Here is a 21475-nt window from a genome sequence, read left to right on the forward strand (position 1 = left end):
CTTTCCAGTCTGTGGGGTTTCCCAACAGGGAGGTATGGGGTTGCTTATATCACATAACCGCCCCTTCTACCTCTTGATGTGGCCTCCTCTTTGTCTTCTGGAGTAGGATATCTTTTTGAAGGTTTCTGGTCCATTTGGTTCAAGATTGCTCAGCATGTACTTGTAAATGTTGTTGTTTTTAGGCTAGAAGTTGAGCTCTGCCATCTATTTTCTTTTTCTTTTTTTTCTTTTTTTGCCATTTCTTGGGCCACTCCAGTGGCATATGGAGGTTCTTAGGCTAGGGGTCGAATGGGAGCTGTAGTCACCGGCCTTCGCCAGAGCCACAGCAACATGGGATCCGAGCCGTGTCTCTGACCTATATCACAGCTCACAGCAACGCCAGATCCTTAACCCACAGAAAAAGACCAGGGATCGAACCCGCAACCTCATGGTTCCTCATTAACCACTGAGCCAGGATGGGAACTCCTGAGCTCTGCCATCTTAATCCCATCTCCAAGCTGACGCTTTAGTGCAGGAGATGGATAATAAGTGAACCAACATGTAATGTCAGGTCAGTGGGTGATAAATGTCATGGCAAGGGAAAACAGGTGGAAGGAGCATTATTGTTGTGTGGGGGTTAGGGGGACAGTGGAGACTTCTCTATTGATGAGACATTTAAGATGCTGAATTAAGTGACTGGGCCCTCTGGTGACAACTTCTCATTCGTTTCTCTGGACCTGATCTCTACTGACATCCAACGTCACGTCCATCTCTCTTCCTGTCTCTCCCTCTGCATCGCTTAAGGCACCTAACACCCATCATGTCCAGTCCAATCTCTTGAACCCCTACCACCAACTCACACTGCCCCTTCCCCATCTTTTCGTGTCTCAGCCAAGGCACCACCTTCACAGATGCTCCTCACAAAACACTCATGAATCCACCCAATCTTCTTTGTCTCCAGAGATACCACCTGGTCCAGATCCATCTCCTCACCTGGACACCTGCCAGAAGCTTCTCCCTGATCCCTTCATCTCTGCTCTTCACCTCAATATCTGCCTTGGACTGAGCTCAAACTGAGGTACTTCGAAGGCTTCTCTTTGCTTTCTTAGGAGGAAGTACAAACTCCACAGGTCACCTCCAAAGCCCTGCAAGCTCAGACCCCTCCCCACCACTCCAGCCTCATCTCCTCCCTCTCTCCAGACACTGAGAACTCCTTCAGTTCCTCCTGGTCATCTCGGGGCCTTTCCCCTTACATCTCACCTGCCCCCAACCCTGAACTGAGACCAGAGCTCAGCCTGGATCACGCTTCCTGCGCTCAGTCAATGCCAGTCTAAGCCTCGGTTTCCTCATCCAGAAATGGACATAATAGCTTTGGCTTTTCACCTTGAGGGTTCTTAATTACACACTGTAGAAAACATTTTGGCAATAAAAGCAGAGAGATACCGTATTAAAACGATGCTGGGTAGATTGGCAAATTATTAGGAAGGGATCAGGCCCACAAGAGGCTCAGACCAGGAAGGAGGGGGGCTGGGAAGCCAGGGTGCAACCAGGGCAGCTGGTCCAGGAGCCATGGCCTTTGGAAATGCACACCGGATGCTAGCTGGCCAAGCACAAGGAATTCTGATCTGAGCTTTTACCTGTGTGTCACTGGCTCCTTAAGTGTGTGTCCAGGCTCCACTTTGGGGGAAGGTCAATTTTTCCTACCTTCAAGTTTTTTATCTTGGGAGAGACCCAGTCTTTCATAAAAATTCAAATTATGGGCACGTCCTCAAATATGGACCAGGTTCTTCGTGGTTCCCTGCATGCAGATGTTCATCACCCAGGACCAGGGGTTGTGAGGAAGATTCTGGGAGATAACATGTGAATCACTGATTCTCAGACATTTTCCCTAAAGGGCAGGAGGGATGGAATACAGACCAGTCAGGTGGCCCAGGCTGTCAGCTCATGTTATATTCCTTGAAGTAACCTCACTGTGCCAGTCTTCCTTTTCAGCCCTGGGAATACATCAGTGACCAAAAAGTTGATATCCTTTCCTTGTGTGTCTGCATTGTAAGGTTTATCCTTGAAGGCTCCTATTTTACTTTTTAACGTGAATGAAGAGTTTTTCATTCTATTTTATAATAGAAGCATAATAATATATCCATCACATATCAGGCTTTTTTTTTTTCAATACAATAGTAATAGATTCCTACTAAGGGGCAGGTGGCTGAGCTTCCCTGTTTGCTTGAAGATCAGACAACTGTGTCATTATGTGCTGTATTTGGGCAAGTTCTCCCTGACTCTAAGAACAAAGCTGAAACTGAGTTTGTGGGAGGGGAGAAGATTAAGCTGGGCTTCCAAGGCCCTGGGGGAGGAGGGCAGAGGGTGAGATGGGGGACAACTGTGGACAGGCCAGCCTCTCCCAAGGTCCCAAAGCAAAACACTCAGGAAGTCCCTCCTTCTTCCTGAAGCACCAGAAATAACCACAAGCTCTCCTTAAGGAATTTGTGTAAGGAGAGGTCCCAAAGGAAGTGGGGCCCCTCTTCTCTCCTCTCAAAGATGGATTGTGGAAGGTTGGTTCCATGATTTCCCAAGAATTTTGTCCAGAACCAGAGAATAGGAACATCTGTGCCCTGGGCTCTGTCCTGGACGCGGCTCAGGCCACAGTCTGGGGCTGGCGGCAGCTGGAGTCACCCCTGCCTAGAGAAGGCTCTGACCTGCTGGGCCGTGGGTAGGGCAGCTCTGGCTGCCTGCTGATGAGGGAGCCTCTGGCCGAGGCCCTGGGAGACAGGGAGCCCAGGCCAGGCAGGAGCAAGGGAAGCATCTGAGGCCTTGACACAGGGCTTCTCCATCAACTGTGGTGCCAAAGGGCTGGGGGAGGGCCTGGCCACCCAGCAGGTGGGCTTGGGGGCCACAGCTCCTCCTCCCCAGAGCCCTGGACCCCAGGCCCCTCCCTTCCCCTGCCTTTGGAGACAGGCCTGTGTGGGCATCTCTTAGCCCCTCCCCCAGCCTGCCCATCCCGGAGGCAGGGACTATGGAGACCGTCTGGCCAACGAGCCTCCCCTGGACCTGCTTTTCCACTGGGTGTATTTTTCACACTGAAATTTTGTTTTCTTAAAAGGTATTGTATTAATGATCTCACTGTGTCTCAATGGGTTAAGAACCCAAGAGAGTGTCATTGTGGATGTGGGTTCGATCCCTGGCCTCCCTCAGTGTGTTAAGGATCCTGCTGTCTCCACACTTAGAACAGGCAGCGTGGGCAGTGGAAAGACCGCTGTCTGGGAACCAGGATGCCTGGGTCTCACCTTTACTCTGCCATACACAGGGGGACTGAGGACATATCCTGGCACCTCCCTGGCCCCCAGCTACACCTTCTCTATGACAAGAAGATGGGACAAAACTAAGGGCTTAGCAGTCTGTTTTGAGCTCCAAGGTGAGGGGACTGGACCTTGCCTTGGAATCGTGACAAAGGACCCTTGACCCCCAACAAATAGGAGGGATGGAGCAGCTGCTCTCATGAACCATGAGATTTGGACAGTGAGCCTCAGGTCAGCCCATTCCGGGGTAAATTTTGTTTGTTTTTTCATTTGGTAGATTTCTTTTGTCTTTTTAAGGCCGCACCCATGGCATGTGGAAGTTCCCAGGCTAGGGAGGAATTGGAGCTGTAGCCAGTGGCCTACCCAATAGCTCAAGGCACTATGGAATCCTTAAGCCACTGTGTGAGGCCAGGGATTAGACATGCATCCTCATGGATCCCAGTCAGGTACTTAATCGGCTGAGCCACAGTGGGAACTCCCAGGGCAATTCTTCTACTAAAGCACAGAGGCATCACCATCCTCCTGGAAAGTGAGGTTCTAGGTTCTATTCAGTTTGCTTCAGGAAAACGTAGGAATTTGAGGTTTCTGCCCACAAACTTGGGGAGGTCAGTGCACACTTGCTTGTGTTGATGAAATCCCTAATCAATCATCAATCATCAAAGAAGTGGGAAGTTTTATGTGAGCCAAGCTGAGGATTATAGCTGGGGAGAAAGTCTTTCAGAAAGCTCTGAGATCTGCTCTGAAGAGCAAAGGGGGGAGGCCAGTGTGTATGTGATTTTGGGGAAGGGGTACATGCACCAGGCACACATCCTGGCAAGGCCACAGCTCTTCAAAGGAACAGACGTCTTAGTTAAGAGTTCTAGTGCCTTTCTAAGTATGGGAAGATGCATGACACTGGGTTCATACAAATTTCTCCTGAAAATATCTAAGGATCTGAGGGCCCGTTCTACCAGTTTTGCCAGAGCGCAAAGTGTCTCATCCTGATTTTAGCCCTGAATTCCTTGCAGGGTGGATTGTAGTCAGTGACTGCAGAGGCTAATGGCTTGATTCTTGTAGGTCTGGGTGGTGGGCAACGTTCCTATTTCACCATCCCCTACCTTTCAGGCTCTATTTCAACCAGGGTGTGGGAAGCATTTTATTAGCCTCTTGTCCCAGGGCACTAGGAAGGCTCATCCCGGGTCAGGTGAGGATTCCATCCATAGGCTCTCAGGTGTATTACTCACCTGGTCCTGTGACCTGCCGCCAAAAGCCTCTGGAGCACCTGTCTCGTGGGTCCATCAGGCTCCAGGACGTGGTTCCCTTTTGTTGTTCCTTCCCACACCTAGAGTCCCACTGTTACCACCATGGACCTTACAGAACCACAGACATCAGGTCAACCCTGTCACGTCAGCTGGTCATGATTGTTTTGATCAGAGGCTCAGTGACACACTTATTAAGACAAGAACAAGAATCTTGTAAAAGAGCCCAAATCCAAGTCCTCTAGCTAGTGACATGAACAAGGTCAGGAGTAAACAGGGCTGTAAAGAGAGATGGGACTGATGCCAGAAGAAGAAACATGTGTCTTTCTGGGTGAGTAGGTGTTTCTGCCCTTGGGGAGGTCTGGTTCAAGAGAATGCAGAGGCACCATGCACACTAGAGGGGAGGGGGGAGGCCCAAAGTACAGAGACCCCTTTTACGCTCCATATTTTCTTGCCTTGCCTTCACACGTGCATTTTATTTCATTTCATCTTCAGATTTGCCTGCCATGGGACCACCTCCTTGGGCCCTCCCCATCCACCCAACCTGCCCCTGGGTGAGGAGCTCCTGCTTCCTCCCAGCAAAGGAGTGAGAGGCAGCCGTGAGGGTCCCTCCCCTCCCCTCCCCTCCCCCACAGCTCTGCTGCCCTGGGCCCTCTGCCCTGCTGACACTGGGATGCTGGGCTCTGGGGCTTTGTGGCTGAGAGTAAAAGAGGAAGAAGGCCTGGGGTGACTTCCAGGCCCCCAGTTACTAAAAAGTGTTGCTGATCTCAATGCATGCACGTGTACACACACACACACACACACACACACTGATAAGCACACAGGCCCACATGTTAAAGAGAGAGGCATCTAGGAGCTGCAGGGCCCCTTCAAGAGCTAGAGGACAGGATGTAGAGCATTGGGGTGGGGCCTAACTCTAGTTTCCCAGGGCTGGGCCACTCCCTAGGCTCTGGCTGGGCAGGGGGAGGGGAGGCTGGGGGAGGGGCTCCCAGAGAGGGACTCTGGGGGGGAGGCTGGGAATCTTCTAGGCCTCTTCTGAGCTCTAGGCACATTGGAGGCAATTAGGGTTTGGTGATGTGTGGGGTTTGTGGTTTTTCTTTCTTTCATCTTTAAAAGGTTAAAGCATAAGGAACTGGCTGGATTTGGGATCAGGGACAAGGCTTTTCTCTATGTCTAGCAGAGGGGCTGATGTGAAGCAGAAGTTCCAGGGAATAAGAGAAATAACTGTATACATTTTAGAGATCGGATTATGCCTGAGTTTCAGAGAAGCAGGAGGCCATAGCAGAAGGCTAGAGGCACATGAAAAACACTCTCACGCCCTACAGTTTCTTTGACTGTGGCAGAAGCAGTCCCCACCCAGCCCAGCCACCACCCCAAGAGAATTTGCAAAGAAACTTCTCCTTGAAGAACAGGGGCACCCAGCATTTTTGCCCTCCTAGCCAGAAACAAGAAAAGAAAAATAAAACACCCAGGCTCACATCAGCTTTCAAGCTGGCAGTGGCCATTTGCTTCTCCCTGCAGAGGCAGGACATGCTGCCTTTAGCACTGAGGCAGGAGGGTCACGTCCCTGACCTTCAAAAGTGCTCTAGACAGTTGTCCTAAAGACCTTGGCCTCCTTTGCCAGCTCCACTTTCGATTCCCCAGAGAGTAGGTGGGATGGAAGGAGCCCACCCCTGGCTTCCTCGGAGCCCGCTGTGGATTTTGGTAAGACTGCACAAACTCTGGAGCCAGTCTCAGGTGGGGCTGAGCACCAGGTGGGCCTCAGAGGGTCTCTGTGTGAAGCTTCCTGCCACTAGATATTACTGAGCTTTGCAGACCTTAACTCAAAGGAGAGGTGCACTGTACACCTCCTCCACTGGGAAAAAGGGGGCCCAATCCCTAGCTATCCACCCCACCCCCCAAATCCACACACACCCCACACCTAAGGCACAGCCAGGGGCACAGGCAGCTTTGGCAACAAGAGCCCTCCCGAGGCCCGGGGTATGAGGAGCTGCACAGAGGGCTGTGTGATGTGCCTTGAGCACCTTAGGAGGAGGGAGGGGCAGAGAAGGAGGACGTCTCGGGGTCTCCAGTGATCAGGAGAAGAAACATGGGAAGACGTGGTCAGCTCACAGGAGATGAGACGACAAAAGACCAGAAAAGCAGCAAAGAGCAGAAAATGTAGAAAAGATGAGAGCAGACAGAGAAAGAGGCAAAGCAGAGTGTGGGCAGCCAGAGAAAAGAGGGAGGGAGACAGAGCAGAAGAAGGGAAGGGAACAGAGAAGAGGCTGGGATGAGGGGGAGGGACGTGAGAAGGGTCAGAGGGCACCAGGAAGAGGCCACCAGAGGACACCAGTAAAGAATCTTCCAGTGAGAAAGGTTATAATAAGCCCTTTTGCCTCTCGGGCCAAGTACGCGGTGTCAGCCACGTAAAGCAGCAGGTTGATGGCTGTCAAGATGGTCACAGTCAGTCGTAGGTCCCAAATGCAGATGAAAGAGGTGTGGTGATCGCTGCAGCTGGCATCGCTGGACCGCTGGGGCTGGCCGCCCAACTTCTCATTGAACTGGTAGAGAGGCCAGAGGACCAGAGCGCTGGCGTAGAGGAGGAGTGAGAGCACGGTCTGTCCCTGCAGGAAGCGGGGGTAACTGACAGGCAGCTTTTTGTCGTTGTCACAGTCAGACCCATTCACCAGGAAGTTCACGGCGCCCAGGATGAAGCAGATGGCATACACGGCCACGCACCACTCCAGGGCCGGCTGGTGCTGGTACAGGGAGCGGCTGCTGTTGATGGTGAGGATTAAACAGGCCACAATGTTTTCCAGCCTCCGGAGCATGCCTGGCAAGGTGGGCACAAAGCAGGATATATCACCAGGACGGACATAGACCCAGGCCACTTCAATGGCATAGAGCACAGCGGCGATGCAGGAGAAAGCGGTGGCAGTGGTGGCGCGGTCCCGGGTGGGGCCTGGAGACAAGAACTGAATGTGGGCGGTGCCGAAGATGATGGAGGTTGTGAGGCAGACGATGGCGAAGTTAAAGGCATAGGCATAGAGAAATCCATCCCAGGAGAAGGGGAGGCGGGACTGGAGCCCGCAAAACTCCACTAGGAAGATGAAGAGGCTCACGGTGAAGCAGAAGCACCAGGTGGATATACACCAGTTAATGATGTCCCCCTTCAGAACGTCCTCACTGGCCACCAGGGAGAAGGGCACGAAGATGAAGAGCAGCTGCACGAGGCGGAAGAGGACGCTCACGAGGCGCATGGAGCCCAGCCTTGAGGAAGCACACATGGTGATGCGGGCAGGCAGGATGCTCACGGCACCACTGTAGGAACCCTGTAGTTTGAGCACCAAAGGCTTGTTAATACACACCGCGCCCGGGTTGGCTGGTTCCTAGTTCCCTCTGCCTGGTCAGCTCTGATTTTGTCTTTCTTCTTGTTTTTCTGGAAATATAGGACCACCGACCCCTAGAACAGATGTGCTGATCTGGACCATGTCATGACCACACCCACTTTTAAAAGCCAGCCAGGACCCTCCTGGTTAATGCAAACATCTCCAAAAGCAGAAGCACAGCCTACCCTCAGCTCATGGCCTGCAGCGGTTCCCTGCTTCCCTTCCTGGAGGAATCCTGGCTGAAAGCTGGGGCGTTGGTTCTTTCCCACAGTAACGCACTTTCTACCTGGGTTGCTGGCTTCCTTAAGATAAAGCTGCTTTTCTTTGATCCAGTGCTTCTCTCTCAGCCTTGGCCTCTTGAGTGATCAGCCTGAATTTGGTGACACACGTTGGCCATCCAGGCAGGAGTCAGATCCCCAGGCTCGTGGCCCCTCCACCTCCTTTGGGGCCAGTTCCAAATGCCACTGGGGAGGTTGTGTCCCCCTGGCTGCAGCTGGCCAGGATCTGAAGGTATGTTCCAGCAGCCGCGGATGTTGTTATTTTCCGGAACTTTTCCTGTCCCTCCCACTCCCTGGCCACAGCTGCTTTCACTTTCTGTTGAGAGGAGGAAACTGGCCTCTGCAGGAGCAGAGCACTAGCAGTGCTTTGTCTTTTTCTTCTAATTTCTTACTCTCTTTCTCTCTTTCTCTTTCTTTTTTTTTTTTTTCTTTTTAGAGCCATACTCAGGGCTTAAGGTAGTTCAGATCTGAGCCATATCTGCAACCTATACCATAGCTCAAGGCAACAGCGGATCCCTAACCCACTGAGCGAGGCCAAGGATTGAAACTGCGTCCTCATGGAGGTTAGTCAGATTCATTTCCGCTGAGCCACGACGGGAACTCCAAGAGCAGCCATGCTCTTGAATGAGTGCGTCCAGGTATATGCACCCTGGAGCCCCCCGTCCCACCCATTCGGGCACTTTCGTTGCCCTTTGTCCTTTGGGGGTCAGTTCAGATACTGCAGGACTGGGCAATGGCAGTCTGGCCCTCTGGACCTGGCTCTGTCTGAGGGAGAATTTGTTTGTTTGAAATCTGTTCAGGAGAAGAAAGCGAGGTGAAGTGGGGGTGGACCTCCATCCCTTCCAGAAGTCCCCTGGGACATGTCTGAGCAGATTGGCACGATCCTAGCTATAAGCCCATGACCAAGACAAAAGGAGTGAACGAGTATTTACTGTAATATAGCCTGGCCAAGGTATGTTTTGCCTTCGGAAGAATGCTGGCCCCTGAAAGGGTCTCGCAGTTCCTATTTTGCAGTTAGCATGGGTAAGTGGGAGGAGATTCCGTAGGTGCAGGCTTTCCTGCTGCTCCATAATAAGGATTCTTCCAACAAGGACAGGAAATTACTTATGCAAATGTGAGAAGCCTGCTCCCTTTCCAAAGGCCTCTTTGCCTTCAAGCCAGGATGAGAGTGGGTCTGAACTTCCAGGGGACTGAACCTGCTGTGCTTTCTCTCCCAGGGTCTGACGGGGCTGCCTGGGGCTCTGGCCTCCCATGGCCCATCTCTGGGAGGAGGAGGACTCGTGGGGAACCTGGCGGAGGCTCACCACTCCCCCTGTGTGTGGGGAAGCAAGGTGTGAGATGGTCTCTGCCTTTGACACCTGACAGGGCACTCGGTTTGGCCAGTGTGTGTGCCCTACAGGGGCGGTGGGTGGATTTCCTTTAGGACAGGTCCCTGCGGGAGGCTCTAATGCCCAAGGGCAGCCAGTGGGCTATTAGTGGACTTCTACTCTGTTTTCCACCTCAGACCTACCCAGCTGGAAAAAGCCAGGCTTCTGTACAGAGATGATCCACAAAAAAATGGTGGAAATGGTCCTTCGCGTTGTTTTTCACACCACTGCCCAAGCTGGACCCGTGTGCAGGCATTGGTGAGTACAGGCTGACAGCCCAGGAACAGCCCTGGGTTCTAGACAAAGCCTGGGAGGAAGCGGGTTGCCTCCACCAGGAGGATGCGGCCAACACCCGCTCCCCTGGGATGCCCTGAACGGCTCCACATCACACGTCATCCAGACGCAACACCCTCGTTCATCTCCAATCCCTGCTTCCCAGCTTGGAAGCTGCTAACCAGTCTCCCAGGCCAGACACATCGCCCCCTCAGCTGGTACTACTCCCAGATCTTTCCAGACACCCACCTGGACGGCAGCTTTGGGGCTCAGCAGCCAGACTTCCTGTCCACGGAGTCTGCGTTTCCTCCATGAGGCTCCACCTTGGAGTAATGGGCTTGGGGTCTCCTTCCCAAATGGGGGAGAGGCACAGGTTCAGGCAAACCTGCGGGGAGGGGTGCAAACCGGTTCCCACTTCCCATGTCATCTTGTCCCCACTGCCTTGCTCTCCCCCAGGGCCTCTCCCTGCTCACCTCTGCACCTGCCCTCCTCTGGGTGGGGCTGTGTCCCCTCAGGTGGCAGTTCCTTCTAGGGGTGGCTGCAGGGAGGAGAGGCCAGACCCCTGTCCCTTCAGGTTTCTGTGAAGGAGGCCGTGGCCCTGAGGTGGGTCCTGGGTTCCTAGAGCCCCGAGCTTTGGTCGTGGGCTCCCACCCACGGGCCCTGCTGCAATGCTGGGCTGGAGAGCACAGGGCTCAAACCCACAGCTTTGGCACAGTTGTCTGGGTCCCACTCCTAGTCATGGGTTTTAGGGAAACACTAAATCCCTGAGCCTTGGTTTCCTCATCTGTAAAATGGCGTTAGCACAGGCAAGAATCCCTTTCTAAAACCATTGGTTCATACTCCAGAATTCAGAAATTTTCAGCCTCACCAGGTGACATGGTGCATCTACTCAATTTAACACGACACCCATCGCTGTCTGAAAATACCTTGTAGTGAAGCACAGTAATCTTTCTGCAACTGCGCTTTTGTTGTTGTTGTTGTTGTTAAGTTATTTTTATTTTGTTCCCTGATAGCTGGTTGACAGTGTTCTGTCAGTTTTCTACTGCAAAGCAAGGTGACCCAATTACACATACATATAGGCATTCTTTTTTCTCACCTTATCACGCTCCATCATAAGTTGCAGCTGTACTTCTGAACATTCACACAAAGTGAAAGAAATAAAGACCATGAAGTATTTCATATCTTCTCATGTCATGTTTTGTTACCCAATGAATTTTAAACATTCTTTGACAAGTTTCAGAGCTTTGAAGCTTTGGACTTGGAGTTAGGAACCATCCTAAGCTCCCTTTCCACAGATGATGGCACAGGACAAAGAGATAAATACCTTCGTGGTTGGAGGCCAGACCCAACCCAGCTGTGAGGTGTGGGATTAGACCAGTCTCCTGACATGGCCAAGGGTGACGGGGGGTGGGGTGGGGAGAATCACTGCAGAGCAGCTGTGCTGTTACCCAAGCATCTGGGCCGTTGGCCCACACTCCACAGACCTATCTGCCAGCCTGCTAACAGTCACAGTCCTTTATTTTGCACTTTGGGCCTTGGAGAGGCTTTTCCAGCCTGGGGAGTGTTCTCAGCACAGACCAGGCAACCCCTGGTCATGTGTTGGGTAGTTTTCTGTCTATGGATCCCTTTGAGGAAAGGCCGAGTCAAGGTGAATAAGGCATCTGAGCCATACTGAGACCTTTGTGGAAATGCTGAGCCCTGGGTCCACGAGGCCTCGGGAAACAATACGATGCCCAGGTGTTCATCTCCCAGCAAGGGTGAGAGGCAGTGATGGTGAGTCCCGCTCCTGAGCCCTTCCTTCTCGTCCTCATGGTAAACGGCCTTGAAGCCCGACCAGGCTGGGTCGGAGTTGAGGCTGCCATTAACTGATCCCCAGCGGCCCTGCCAGTCACTTTGATCCCAGGAGACCTGGTGAGCTGTTGCCCTGGGCAATAAGCAATGGCCACAGCCTCAGGTAGCAGCACCGATGTCCTCATTTTACTAGATGGAGTTTGGCTGCCCCCATGGGACCCAGTTTCAAATGTTTGTGAAGGGAAGCCTGCATTCCTCCTAAAGCTTCCTTCTTAAGTGGGTACGGATTTTCCCTTGAGGTTGGCATCCCCTCTCAGCCTGGTGCAAACAGGAGTTGGATTCCTTCCCACCCGGTAGTCTGTCCACACAGATCCTGGTTCTCATCTGGCCAGAGGGAGGGTTGAACCCCCTCCTTCTCCTCCTCAGGTTGGGGTAGAGCATCTGCAGACACGAGGGCTGCTCAGGGGAAATTGGCCTTAAAAGTCCTTGCTTCTTAGGAGAAGTGACCTGAGAATTTAGTTGACATAGCAGTCCCGACCCAGTAGCGGAATTGGGCAGTGGGGCCTGTAGTGAGCACTGGGGCTTAGAGACAAGATGCCACCCTGCATCCCAAAGGCTGGAGGAAGGGCATTGCCACAGTTTCCCAGGAACCCCACCACTGCAGCAGCCCCCTGGGGGTTTCCAGGAAGCCAAATGACAACACTCGAAGGGGGCCCAGCTTCCACTGGGTGTTGGATCGAATGGGTCCAGGGGAGTCCCTGGGCCCCTTCACTCATCATGAGTCATAGTCCTGTTCTCTCCTCTGTCTCCTAATCTGCTCCTGACTTTCTGTTTCCCTCTTGCTTTCTTGTTCCCTTTGAGCTTCTGGCAGTGTTGCATCCAGTGGCATTTTCTTTCCCAGAGATGCACTGATTTTCCCAAGAAGGGCCCAGTTTCTTCGAGGGGCCTTCCTGGGGTGGAGGGCACTTCTTATCTCTCTGCACACTTTCAGCAAACACAGAGGCTTGCTGTAATTCCCTCAGCTTCTGCGAGTGGAACCCCTTCTAAGTGATGTCCACCAGCTGGGGGGGATCCAGCCTGACAGCGTCTTCCAGCGCTGGGGCTCCCTTCAGGTTTCAGGAGCACACTGTCCTGTCAAGGTCATATCCACCTTCTAGTATTTTGAGGGGCTCAGCTTCTATATCCAAATACTTTCTAACCTAGCAGCCTACTTAGTTGTGTTTGTTTGTTTGATTTGCTTGCCTCCTGTTGCTTCTCTTGGAATTTATTCAAACTATACATCTTGGGGAGCCCCTTCCACAGTCCTGCCAAAATACATCCTGGTCACATTCCAGATGGCATTATCCTCCTTCTTGGGATCCCAGTGAAGTCCTGCCATTGGCACTGCTAGTGTGTCACAGGTGTAGGTTCAGCCCTCTCTTCTAGGGGTGGGAAGGGGGGCTCCAGGGGTGTACACCCTGAGCTCACTCAGTCAAGAGCATGGCAGCTCCTGCAGGTGCCAGTTTCCTTCTCTCAACAGACAGTGAAATCAGGCTACGGCCAATGAGTGGGAGGGACAGAACGAGTTCCAGAAAATAACAACGTCCACAGCTGCTAGAACATATCTACAGATCCTCACCACCCAGCAGGTGAGCCCAACCTACCCAGTGGCATCTGGGCCTCAGCCCAAAGGAGGTGGAGGGGTCAGGAGCTCAGGGTTCTGACTCCTGCCTGGATGGCCAATGTTTGTCACCTAATTCAAGCTTGTGAGTCGCTCAAGAGGCCAAGGCTGAGAGAGAAGCACTGGATCAAAGAAAAGCAGCTTTATCTTAAGGAAGCCAGCAACCCGGGTAGAAAGTGCGTTACTGTGGGAAAGAACCAACGCCCCAGCTTTCAGCCAGGATTCCTCCAGGAAGGGAAGCAGGGAACCGCTGCAGGCCATGAGCTGAGGGTAGGCTGTGCTTCTGCTTTTGGAGATGTTTGCATTAACCAGGAGGGTCCTGGCTGGCTTTTAAAAGTGGGTGTGGTCATGACATGGTCCAGATCAGCACATCTGTTCTAGGGGTCGGTGGTCCTATATTTCCAGAAAAACAAGAAGAAAGACAAAATCAGAGCTGACCAGGCAGAGGGAACTAGGAACCAGCCAACCCGGGCGCGGTGTGTATTAACAAGCCTTTGGTGCTCAAACTACAGGGTTCCTACAGTGGTGCCGTGAGCATCCTGCCTGCCCACATCACCATGTGTGCTTCCTCAAGGCTGGGCTCCATGCGCCTCATGAGCGTCCTCTTCCGCCTCGTGCAGCTGCTCTTCATCTGCGTGCCCTTCTCCCTGATGGCCAGCGAGGACATGTAGAGTGGGGACACGGATAAGGGGTGTGTGTTAATCTGGTGCTTCTGCTTCACCGTGAGCCTCTTCATCTTCCTAGTGGAGTTTTGCGGGCTCCAGTCCCGCCTCCCCTTCTCCTGGGACGACTCCTTTCTGGCTATGCCCTGTACTCCACCCTATTCTGCCTCTCAGCCTCCATTATTTTTGCCACCAAGTATGTTCAGTTCTTGTCTCCAGGCCCCACCCGGGACTGCGCCACCACTGCCACCGCTTTCTCCTGCATCGCCGCTGTGCTTTATGCCACCGAAGCGTCCTGGATCTGAGCCTTGACAGGCAATGTATCCTGCATTGTGCCTACTGTTCCAGGTGTGCTTAGGAGGCTGGTGATCTTCATGGTCTGTGTCATTTTTGCCTTCATTTACAGCAGCTTTATCAGCTGCCCGTTCGTTTCGGGCACCCGTCCGCCCTGGTGAGGTTCATGGTCCTGCACTCTATCCCTTTCCACCTGGTGTTGTGTCCACCCCATGAAACAATCATGACAACAGACCACGGATGCCCAACCACCCTACTTTCCTGTAGAGGAAATTGAGCTCTCTGCCTCCTCTACACCACGGCTCTGGTCCTCTGGCCTCTCTACCAGTTCAGTGAGAAGTTGGGCGGCCAGCCCCAGCGGTCCAGCGATGCCAGCTGCAGCGATCACCTCACCTCCTTCGTCTGCATCTGGGACCAGCGACTGACCGTGACCATCTTGACAGCCATCAACCTGCTGCTTTACGTGGCTGACACCGCGTACTTGGCCCGAGAGGCTCTTGTAGGAACTCAGGCTCAGCCCAGGGGCTCCCGATAACCATTCTCACTGGAAGTTTCTCTACTGGTGTCCTCTGGTGGCCTCTTCCTGGTGCCCTCTGACCCTTCTCACGTCCCTCCCCCTCATCCCAGCCTCTTCTCTGTTTCCTTCCCTTCTTCTGCTCTGTCTCCCTCCCTCTTTTCTCTGGCTGCCCACACTCTGCTTTGCCTCTTTCTCTGTCTGCTCTCATCTTTTCTACATTTTCTGCTCTTTGCTGCTTTTCTGGTCTTTTGCCGTTTCATCTCCTGTGAGCTGACCACGTCTTCCCATGTTTCTTCTCCTGATCACTGGGGACCCCGAGACGTCCTCCTTCTCTGCCCCTCCCTCCTCCTAAGGTGCTCAAGGCACATCACACAGCCCTCTGTGCAGCTCCTCATCCTCTGGGCCTCCAGAAGAATTTCATTGCCAAAGCCTGCCTGTCTCCATGGCTGTGCCCTAGATGGGGTGTGTGTGTGTGTGTGTGTGTGTGTGTGTGTGTGTGTGTGTGTGTGTCTGGTTTTGGGGGATGGGAGTGGGTAGCTATGGATTGGGGCTCCTCCTGTCTTCCTATAGAGAGGGCCTGTACAGCCCACCTCCCCTTTAAGTTAAACACAATCTCTGGAGGTCAGTAATGTCCAGTGGCAGGACTCTTGAGCCTGGTGCTCGGCCCCATTGAGATTGGTTCCAGCGTCTTTGCAGGCTTTTAAACACCCATGGCCTAGAGTCCATCTAGGTGGATGCCTTCCATCCAACCTTCTCTTGGGGGAATCAAACAAGGAGCTGGCAAAGAACCACAGAGGCTTGAAGACAATTGTCTGAAATAATTGGCAGGGGCAGTGAGATGGTCTTCCCGCCTCAGTGTTTACAACAGCACGTCCCGTCTTTGCAGGGAGAAGAACATGGCCACTGTCAGCCTTAAAGCTGATGTGAGCCTGGGCTTGTTTCTTTTCTCCCTGGTCTTTTACCTGGTCACGAAAACCAAAATTACTTGGTGGCCCAAGACTTAAAAAATAAGTTTCTTTTCAACTTGTCTTTGGAGGGTGATTTGGGTGGCTGGGGGCTGCTGCTGCCAGGGCAAAGGAATTACATTACTGTGTGTGTGAGGCACGCTGTGTGTTGTTGTGTGCCAGTTGTCTTCTGCTGCTGCTTCCTGCTTCTCTGGGAGTCACACATCATGTGCTCTCTAGAAATGGATGGATATATAGATTCTTTAAAGTACCTGGAGTTTCTGGTTCCCATCATTGGCTGCTGTCAATCATACAGAGAAACCTGGTTCCTTCTCCCCCATCCATAGTCCTTTTTTTTGTTAAATCTAACTAAAAGACTAAGGAAATCAAAGAACAAACCCCGAAATCATCAAATCCCAATAGCCCCAAATTTTCCTAGAGTTCAAAATAGGCCTAGCAGATTTCCTTCTTCAGTTTGGGAACTGACTCTCCACCCCCCCACTTCCCCCACCCCCACCCCCACAGCCTCCCACCCCCACCTCAGCAAGAACCTAGGGAGTGGCCTGGCCCTGGGAAATTAGCAGCTGGGCCCCATCTCAGTGACCTAGCCTGTCTCCTAGCTCTTAAGTGAGGCACTGCCAGCACCTGGATGCCTCTCTCTAAAAGTGCATGTCTGTAGATGTGATAAATTCATTTGAGTAATAAAAAAAAAATGGAAAAAAAATAAAAGAGCATGTCTGTATATACTCACTGTGTGTGTGTGTCTGAGTGCATGCATGCATTGAGATCAGCAGCACTTATAATAACTGGTTGCCTGGAAGTCACCCCAAGCCTTCTTCCTCATTTAATCTCAGCCACAAAGCCCCAGAGCCCAGCATCCTAGTGACAGCAGGGCAGAGGGGCCAGGCCAGTAGAGCTGTGGGGGAGGGGAGGGGAAGCCCCCTCAGGGCTGCCTCTCACTCCCATCCTGGGAGGAAGCAGGAGTTCCCCACCCAGGGGCAGGATGGGTGGAAGGGGAGGGCTCACAGAGGTGGTATCCCTGGTAGGAAAATCTTAAGAAACAATGAAATTCATGTGTTAAGGGAAGACAAGAAAAAAACGGAGGATCAAATTTGTCTCTGTACTTTAGGCCTCTCCCCTCACCTGTGCTGTGCGTGGTGCCTCTGCTCTGTGCATTAACTGCACCTCCCCAAGGGCAGAAACCTGTTCAACCATATTGATCAGTTTTTCTTCCTCTGGCCCCATTGCACTGAGGCAGAATAATAACTCAGGTAGTCACTGTAGGAGCATGGGCTTTGATGCAGTCTTTGATTCGGCTATTGATTAACATTTGTGGCTTAAGGGCTCCAGGGGGTAACATCCCCACAGGCCTTGTTTACTAGAGGGAGTGTACCTATGCCCAGATGGACATTAATCTCTAACCCACTCCTCAACTGACAGAAAAGGAATGAGAGTAATTGTGACTCAGTCTTTGGGAAGCGAGGGGCAAAGAAACCATGAAACCTAAGGTATTTCCACCCCGAAGACCCCTATTGGGCAAGGACTGATGTGGGTAACTGGGCAAGGCCAATGGGAAAAAACCACATCTTTCTGGACCCACATTGGTACCCCCATCTTTTAGGGATAAAAACCCCTCTAGGACACAAGAGAGGTGGCCTCTTCTTCCCCTTCTCGGCCTGTGTTGGGAGATATTTGCCTTCCTGAAATAATGACTTTGCTTGCTTGCTGCCTGTGTGTTTGCAAAGTTCATTTTTTGGCTCTATGAACAAGAACCCAGATTCTGGTAACATCTTTCCAGTATCAATATCACTCCTTAGAAGAATACACCTTACTCGTGACTTTTGATGTCTCTAGCTCTATTCCTTGTGTTCTGCCTATTTTACAAGATTACATTAACAAATGTAACCTGTGGTTGAGATTCTGGTAACAATAATGATATCTGGTCAGCTGGAAGTGAGTGACCTAAGAGAGAGTTGTATAAGCTCCATGATGGTAAGAATGTGACTCTAGATGTGGGAAGAAGCAACAAGAGGCCACCATGTCCCAGCCTGTGACAGACGAGTAAGACAGGTGGTACAGAGGCGTTTGGCTGCTGTTAACAGGACTAAAGGACTAGTAGCCCTTGGAATGGCCAATCCAGGAAATTCTTGCCTGAGCTTGGAATGAGCTTTCTTAGCACCCTGGGCCAAAATAAGAAATGCCTCCCAGGAGTTTCCACCGTGGTGCAGTGCATTATGAAATTCGATTGTAGTGGCTCAGGTCACAGGTGTGGCTTGGATTCAGTCCCTGCCCTGGGAACTTCATAGGCTGTGTGTGAGGCCATAGAGAGGAAAAAAAAAAAAAAAAAAGCCTCCCAAACTTTGGTTGAAATTAAGACAGAAAGGGAGGGGATTGTGATATAAAGAATGTTCCTCCCCCCGCCGCCCCTCCCTTGTTCAAAAATCAAGTCATTAGGCACTGCAGTCACAATCCAGCCTTGAAGGACTTCAGGGCTACAATCAGGATGGGCACTTTGTGCTCTGGGAAAACTGCGGAACCGGCCCTGCCCTTAAAGAGTTAGACTCAGGAGACATGTTTATGAATCCAGTTTCTTGCATCTTCCCCTACTTAGAAAAGCACTAACAATGGTAACTAAGATATACGTTCTTCGTGAGGACTGGTGATTTTCTACCCAAATGTGTGCTTGATGGCAGGTACATCTTTGCCAAAATCATTTACGTCCTGGCCCCCGATCACTTACCTGTTTGGAACAGTTCTCGGAGGGTCCTGAAAGAATCTCTCCTACTTTATAATCCTTAGGTTGGCTCCAAGAAAATATTCTATTTCTTTCTTAGATTGACTATTGATTACTTTTTTGTCAATGAAAGCAAATATGCATTTACCTCCACAAGCCCATATACGGAAATCTCATATTCTTACATTTTCTAAATCAAATTGAATACAACCCTGGGACCTCGCTTCCCAGGAGGATGCCAATGCCTGTGTGGTTTCCCCTGAGGTTCATTGTCCAAACCTCGTGGTTCAGGAAGGCAGTGGCTCCATTCCTCCTATTTTGTTGGGGCTGAGGCTCATTTGTCACACTTGAACTCAAAAGGAAGCTTAAATATCCTGTGTTTAGTCCGACCCTGTTGTCATAGAGGATGTTCAGCTGGACCCCAGAGAGGTGGCAGGACTTGTCCACAGTCACCCCGAGTATGACAGAATCAAAGCCAAGAATCTGCTTTCTTGATATAAGGTGCAAGATCAATGCCAAGCAGGCTTTAAAATCCTGAGCCCACCAGTCTGGGTTCAAATCTCAGCTCCTCTACTTACAGGCTGTGTGATCTCAGGCCAGTGACACTCCCTGTGCCTGGGAAGATGGGGACAGTGAGGACATGGCTCACGGGGCTGCTGGGAGGAACCAGGGCATCTGGAGCAGACCTGCCCTGCAGTGAGCACTGTGAGTGTCACCACTTACCTGTCATGTCAACAACGCCTCGCTGCAGCCCAAGTGTTCATGGACCCTTGTTTTTGGAACACTCTTCAGTGGACATCTGCCCCTTTCCTATTCTGGGGGTAAATCCCCAGAGTCTTCTCAGTCAATGAATGTTATTCCCCTGATGACAACCCAACAATGGCTTACCCCAGAGTCCTAAAGGCTTAATGTGGTACCCAAGGCTGTGAATGACCTGGCTCTGCTGGATTCTGCACCTTGAAACTCCCTCCGTCTCACCTCCTCCCTCCTTCCCTCATAAACTTTGCTCAGTCCTCCATGCCCCTGTCTTCTCCTGCTCACTGTGTAAAATTACTCCTCCACCAAAGAGGCCTGGTTCAAGAGCCCTCATTTCCTCAGGATGCACACTCCAGACCACAATCATCTCTCTGATACCAGTTTTCTTCCAAATATTGGAAAATACAGCAGCAATCCACCTTATCCAAGGTTTCATAGTCACCTTCCCTAGGGTCATACGATGGGGTTCCCAGAATCCCTGAGTCAGAAAAGGGAAAGGGGACCATGGCAATGAGTGTGGGGCATCATGATTAGGGTCCAGACTCCTTGTCATGCCTCCAGAGGACTCTTGGCTGATTTGGGGACCTCTGGCATTTGGGGGGCACAACAAGGGGGACCCCCAAGTGTGAGCCCAGGACTCTGACCCCCCCACACCTGAGGGAAAACTAGTGCAGGAGTCACGTGACTTCCTCCAAGGCCAGCTTCCTGCCCTGAGACCCAGGGGCCCACTGAAGGTCCTGGGGTGGGTGGATTACAGGATGTGTGTGGAAGCCCCGGAGGTGAAGGCAATATTTGAGTGCATGGGCATGTGTGCTTCTGGGATAGTCACCCCTCAAAGGGATTTGTGTGCGGAAAAGGTGAAGCATTTCCACGGGCTCTGTCATAGCTCCTGAAGAAGTAGGTTTCCTAATATTGCTGATCCACACAGAGTAAATGAGGGAGAATGGATCTGAGCTTCTGTCTGGCTTGGCCCCCGAGCAGTGACCCCCTCCTTCCCTTGGCATCAGGAGAAGCATGCTCAGAAAGATGGGGTAGCCTCTCTGAGCATTAGACTGTCTCCTTCCCAAGCCAGAGAATCAGAGCATCCCTGGGTGGAGGGACCTGAGAACTTTTGTTCAGCCCTGTCCCTTGCACCCCAACCCTGGGCCCACCCATCATCTCCCAAGGAGAGTTCAGTATTGACAGGGCTCCTCCACTGTGCTGTGTGGGTTAGTACTGGTCACAAGCTGTTCTTGGTCCACCATGAGATCAGGTACAGAAAGAGAGAGGGAGCAACGACATTGTCCAAAGATCCAAGAGTATAACGAGAGTCAACAAGCATGGCTCAGAGATTAGTGTAGGAATGTGTTCTGATGGCACAGCTGCAGTGGCAGTATAAAATAATGACTCAGAAGGATGTTTGGCAAGTGAATCAACCACGTGCTTCCTTCATTGAGAACAGAGCTCCAGGTGTGGCTCTGTAGGCTGAGAACCCAGCATATTGTCCATGAGGTGTAGGTTTGATCCCTGGCCTTGCTCAATGGGTTAAGGATTCAGCGTTATTGCAAGCTGCAGAGCTGGCGTCGATCCAGTGTTGCTGTGGTGAGCTGTAGACTGCAGCTGCAGTTCTGATTCAACCCCTAGCCCAGGAACTTCCACAGGCTACAGGTGCAGCTATAAAAAGAAAAAAAAGAAAGAAAAAGAGAGAATGTCTTGTTAAAGAGAAATAAAGTTAGCAAAGCTAAACATCGGGCTTAGTGAAGAAGAAAAAGGGTGATTCACATAAAAAATACATTGAATCATTGTCTTTTCAAAAATTATTTTTTAAAATTGAAGGAGATTTGATTTACCCTTGTGTTAATTTCTGCTTTACAGAAAATGGGTTCATACATACACACACACACATATAGATACATATTCATTTTTAATATTATTTTCCATCACGGTTTATCTCAGGATATTGAATATACTTCCCTGTGTTATAAAGCAGGACCTTGTTGTTTATCTGTTCTTCCGTTCTTCTTCTTTTTTTCTTTTTTTTTTTTTCCTTTTTTAGGACTGAACCCAGGGCATATGGAAGTTTCCAGGCTAGGGGGTCCTAACCACAGCCACAGCCACTTGGGATCCAAGCCGCATCTGTGACTTACATCACAGCTCAAGGCAACACCTGATCCTTAACCCACTGAGTGAGGCCAAGGATGGAACCCACATCCTCATGGATACCGGTTGGATTTGTTTCTGCAGCGCCTCAACAGAAATTCCTTGCGTATCCATTCTGTATGTAATAAGTTTGCATCTACTCAGCCCGAATTCCCAGTCCACCCCTGCCCCACACC

General features: G+C 51.4%; 2 protein-coding genes and 1 long non-coding RNA gene across 6 annotated transcripts; 2 read left to right on the plus strand and 1 right to left on the minus strand.

Moving 5' to 3' along the window:
• Window positions 1–4649: 4649 nt before the first annotated feature.
• On the minus strand, window positions 4650–8439 carry LOC125136071 (myeloid-associated differentiation marker-like). Of its 3 annotated transcripts, none has more exons than XM_047796696.1 (2): window positions 8171–8439; window positions 4650–7827 (listed from the first exon to the last, which is right to left on the minus strand). In XM_047796696.1, the coding sequence occupies exon 2, from the start codon at window positions 7780–7782 to the stop codon at window positions 6811–6813; it is 972 nt and encodes a 323-aa protein (XP_047652652.1). In that variant the 5' UTR covers window positions 7783–7827; window positions 8171–8439; the 3' UTR covers window positions 4650–6810. The 3 variants fall into 3 exon arrangements, with proteins under 3 accessions (XP_047652652.1, XP_047652651.1, XP_047652650.1); XM_047796695.1 differs by having other exon boundaries at window positions 8070–8439; XM_047796694.1 differs by having other exon boundaries at window positions 4650–7958; window positions 8070–8439.
• A 254-nt stretch (window positions 8440–8693) lies between these two features.
• On the plus strand, window positions 8694–13523 carry LOC125136083 (uncharacterized). 2 transcript variants are annotated; one of them, XR_007137105.1, is made up of 5 exons: window positions 8694–8725; window positions 8963–9114; window positions 9380–9493; window positions 9667–9787; window positions 13113–13523. It is a non-coding gene; the product is annotated as an uncharacterized LOC125136083 (long non-coding RNA). The 2 variants fall into 2 exon arrangements; XR_007137106.1 differs by lacking the exon at window positions 8694–8725 and having other exon boundaries at window positions 8732–9114; window positions 13113–13221; window positions 13336–13523.
• Window positions 13524–13810: 287 nt separating this feature from the next.
• LOC125136620 (myeloid-associated differentiation marker-like) lies at window positions 13811–16181 on the plus strand. The gene is made up of 4 exons (XM_047797465.1): window positions 13811–13910; window positions 13943–14218; window positions 14322–14366; window positions 14488–16181. The coding sequence occupies exons 1-4, from the start codon at window positions 13811–13813 to the stop codon at window positions 14742–14744; spliced, it is 678 nt and encodes a 225-aa protein (XP_047653421.1). The 3' UTR covers window positions 14745–16181.
• The last annotated feature ends 5294 nt before the right edge of the window (window positions 16182–21475 follow it).

Source organism: Phacochoerus africanus, chromosome 9 (assembly GCF_016906955.1).
Source record: "Phacochoerus africanus isolate WHEZ1 chromosome 9, ROS_Pafr_v1, whole genome shotgun sequence".
NCBI lineage: Eukaryota > Metazoa > Chordata > Mammalia > Artiodactyla > Suidae > Phacochoerus > Phacochoerus africanus.